Source organism: Cavia porcellus, unplaced genomic scaffold (genome assembly GCF_034190915.1).
Source record: "Cavia porcellus strain 051 isolate PalLab524CR breed Dunkin Hartley unplaced genomic scaffold, mCavPor4.1 scaffold_40, whole genome shotgun sequence".
NCBI classification, from domain to species: Eukaryota; Metazoa; Chordata; class Mammalia; order Rodentia; family Caviidae; genus Cavia; species Cavia porcellus.
In genome coordinates, this window is record NW_026947523.1 from 329,384 (window position 1) to 333,391 (window position 4,008).

A 4,008-nucleotide genomic window follows, 5' to 3' on the forward strand; every position below is an offset into this window, starting at 1 on the left:
TCCCTATGACCCCTTTCTTTCCTGCATCATGATCCTCTCAGATTCTTACTGAGCTTTGTTAGCAAAGCATGACATGTATAAGATGCAGATGCTTCTTGGGTTGAACAAGTATTTGGCACCAGTGATACTAAGTGTAGAATAAAAAGTAAAAAATGGCCTAGACAAGGACAAATCAGGGTTTGGACAGGCAGTAGTACTAAATCAGATTTATTTATCCACCTAAAGTGGGTTTTGAAGTGGGTTAAGGGAAGAACACACATAATTTCTCATGTTGTGTACACTGGCATTGGTGATCATGTTCTCAAACTTTCCTGAATGACAAGTGTCCAATATCTACAAGGAAAATGAGGGTTAAATGTCTTATCCAATCCCACAGAGCTGTTAAAGGACAGAACTAGGTGCAACTTAGGGCTCATTTTGGGGAGAGGTTGATGGAAAACGGAGTAAGGCCTTCCCTGGAAGGCCCAAGAGAGCCCCCCAAAGGTGTAAAGAAGCCAAGCAGTGCTGGCTCTGCCTAGACGGGACATAGACGGCGCTTGCAGAGAGCAGAGCACAAATCCAACCCAGCTTCACAGGCAAAGGTTCCAAGCAGACCCATAGGGAAAAGGATGAGTCTGGTTTCCAGAAGATCTCAGGATGGCAGAAGTCCCAGGAGTGAGGACATTTTCTGTGGACCTCTTTGCTGCCTCTTCCACCTTGACAGAACATAGGAGCACAAATACCTTTCCAGCTGTCTCCTTTCCTGGCTGTGGGAGCACCAGGGATCCCACAATGGAGGGGTGACTGAACAAGCTGAGGTAGGCTACGCAGATAAGGACCAGGCAGGAAACCAGGGTGTGAGTGAGCAAGGAGGCAGTGTGGAGCCCAGAGTGGGGTAAGAAGGCAGAAGATGCTCATTCCACACACAGCTGGGACCTTCTAGGCAAAGAGGGAAAGGTATCACAGGAAATTCTTACCTAGTGTCCTCCCTATGCCCCACATCCCCACAGACCCACTGGGATGGTCTCCCTGAACAGCCACCTTAGCCCTGGTTCTCTGCCAGTGCTCAGAGTGAGGTCTGCAACCAGGCCTCAGAAGGCAGTGTCAGGATGAAGGGACACAGGACCCCTGTAGTCCCCAGAGGAAAGGGCTGCAGTTCTTTGGCCTGGAACTGAGCAGTCCTCTCAGAGACTGTGAAGGTGGCGGTGACCTGATGGTTGAGGCAGTAAATGGTGTTGCCCAGCACAGCACAGCGCAGTGGGGCAGGGGCAGGCAGTGGCAGTGAGGCAGCGCGGCTCCAGGAGCCTGTCACTGTGTTGTAGCGCATCACAGCTGCACCCACACCCCGCAGTAGATCAAAGCGGTACAGGAAGCCCCCCAGGGCCACCATATCACTGGAGCGCCGGTGGCTGGCACTGTAGGGGCACTCATCCCAAGAGTCCTTCACAGGGCTGTATCTGAGCAGACGGTAGAAGAGGTGTCCTCCTGTGACATAGATGTCCCCACGGCAGGCCACAGCCTCATGGGCCACAGGGAAAGTGCCCGCAGGCAGGGGTGCCCGTGAAGTCCAGGCATCTGTGCGTGGGTCGTAACACTCCATGCTGTACAGGCATTCACCTCCAATAGCATAAAGCAGCCCATCCAAGGCCACCAGCTTGAGTTGAGCTCGGGCCTGCTGCATGGGCCGAACCTGGCTCCAGATGTTCGTCAAAGGGTTGTAGCAGAAAACCTCATTGGAGCAGACAGCCTTCGCACCAGAGCCACGGATGCCGCCTGCCAGGAACAGGTAATTGTACATGGTGCAGAGGCCACAGCCCCTGAGTGGGGCCTCCTGGGGCACCTGGGTCAAGGGTCGCCACATGTTCTCTTGGGGATTGAACACATACAGGTATGTATGAGCAGGTGTGGATGCCAGCTGGGTTACAGGGGCCTCCTCACCATGAGAGCCCCTCATCATCCCTGAGCGGCCCACCTGGTAGAGGCTAGGCAACACTAGGAGTCCCAACACCGCCTGACCCTGGCCAGTCCGCAAGCTCAGGATACGCTCCCGCTCAGCTCCACTTAGCTGGCGGTAGAGGTGTGGGTCACTCAGCACATGCAGCAGGTTGCTGCTCATTAAGGAGTAGGTCTCCTGGGCCAGGCCAGGCTTCCCATGCTGCTGGGCAAAGGCCAGCACCTCCAGGCAGCTGTCTAGGTCAAGCCGCTGTGGCCACAGAGCCATGGCTGTGGTAGACTCTAAGGTTTGAGAACGGGGACTCTGGGGTCCCTCAACCACCCCCCAGCTTCCAGGCTTCTGCAGAAAAACCATAAGTTTCTGAGTTTCTTTCTGTTTCTCTGTGAGGACTCTTCTGCTGCCTGCTGAACTGGCTCTATCCCCTGGCTCCTTTCCCTGGTACTGCCCAAGGGCTGCCTGGCTGACCACCTTCTCTGAGCTCTGTGCTAGCTCACACATACTGTGTTTCCTGGAGTTGGGGACAAGTTGGGAGTCCTGCTTCGCAGTGCAGGATGGTGTGGGGCCAGGTTGCATCTGCACAGCAGGCTGTGAAAGGGCCCTTGGCATTGCAGCTGGAGGCAGTGAGTCCACATGTTTCTCTTTGCTTCCATTGCCTCCTGGGCCTGGAGGTGGGTGAGGGGTGGGAGCCCCCTTGGTCTTGAAGCTCTCGGACTGTGGCTGACATCCTGCTTCTGCCAGAACCCCCATGTCTACCTGTGCGACTGTCCCTAAAGAAGAGGTGTGCCTATCCTGGAGGCTGGAGACAGCCCCTTCCAAGTGGGAACCAGAACACCTGTCCTTAGAGTATGTGGAAGTGCTGGGGTCCGAATAAACTACTGGTGCTGTCCTTGGAGCACTCACTTGGGGCCTCTCTTGCCTGGACAAGGGGTGGCTTCTCAGAACCATGGCAATAAGGTTTCCCCAGCTTGTTAAAATTTGCCCTTCCTGGTAGCCCTTGGAAAGACCCACACTGGGCTCCCAAGACACAGGCTTTGACTCCCTTTCTGGGGCCAGGATTGGGGCTAACACTGGAGATGAAGTTACAGTAGAGGCTGGAGTTTGAGCTCGAAGGGAGGCTGGAGCTGGAGTTGAGATTGGGCTTAGAGCTGGGGCTGGGGGTGACACTGGGGACGACGCTGGGGCTGGGGCTGGGGGTGATGCCTCGACTGGGGTTGGGGGTGACCCTTGGGTTGAGGCTGGGGGTGGCTCCTGGGCTAAGGCTGGGGGTGACACCTGGGCTGGGGCCGAGGCTGGGGTTGACGCTTGGGCTAAGGCTGGGGGTGACACTTGGGTTGAGGCTGGGGGTGACACCTGGGCTAAGGCTGGAGATGACACCTGGGCTGGGGCTGAGGCTGGGGTTGACGCCTGGGCTAGTGCTGGGGGTGATGCTTGGGCTGAGGCTGAGGGTGGCTCCTGGACTAGGTCTGGGGGTGACGCCTCGGCTGGGGCTGAGGGCGACGCTAGGGGCAGGGGTGACACTGGGGCTGCAGCTGAAGCAACCCCTGGGGCTGAGGCTAAGATCGGGACTGGGGAGGAGGTTGGCGCTGCTCTGCAATTCGTGGCCTTAGAAGGCACCTGGGTAACCCTGAGGAGCAAAGGGTTTAAAGGATCGGGGTCGGGAGTTGAGAGGAGGAAGAGGCCAGGACAGGACCCCTGAGCTGTCTGCTCGCTGCCCTCGTCTTTCGGAGACCCTGTTCCCTTCTTCGCTTGGGGATCTCTGTGCATCTCGGTCCCAGCCAACCCTAAGGCCTCCGTCCACGCATTCCCCGGGCCTGCAGTGCGCCCAGGGTTCACCCAGGGCCCACCCTTCTCGCGTCCCGGGGCCCCCCGAGTTCCCTGGGCGGCTGCAGCTGCATCCACCGCATCCCACACGCTGGCGGCAGCGCCCAGGCACAGAAGGTCCGGCCTGGCGGGGCGGCTGCGTCTGTCTCCCGAGCCCATGTCCCCGCGTCGCCGCCGCCGGCCGCTCCGGCCTCTGCCCGGCGCGCCACAGTTGCCGGCATTCACCTGCAGCTCCGCTTCGCAGCCAGGACTCT

General features: G+C 58.0%; 1 protein-coding gene across 1 annotated transcript; it reads right to left on the reverse strand.

Moving 5' to 3' along the window:
• Window positions 1-1,010: 1,010 nt before the first annotated feature.
• Klhdc7b (kelch domain containing 7B) lies at window positions 1,011-3,348 on the reverse strand. The gene is made up of 2 exons (XM_063243913.1): window positions 2,766-3,348; window positions 1,011-2,717 (listed from the first exon to the last, which is right to left on the reverse strand). The coding sequence occupies exons 1-2, from the start codon at window positions 2,876-2,878 to the stop codon at window positions 1,046-1,048; spliced, it is 1,785 nt and encodes a 594-aa protein (XP_063099983.1). The 5' UTR covers window positions 2,879-3,348; the 3' UTR covers window positions 1,011-1,045.
• Window positions 3,349-4,008: the final 660 nt, after the last annotated feature.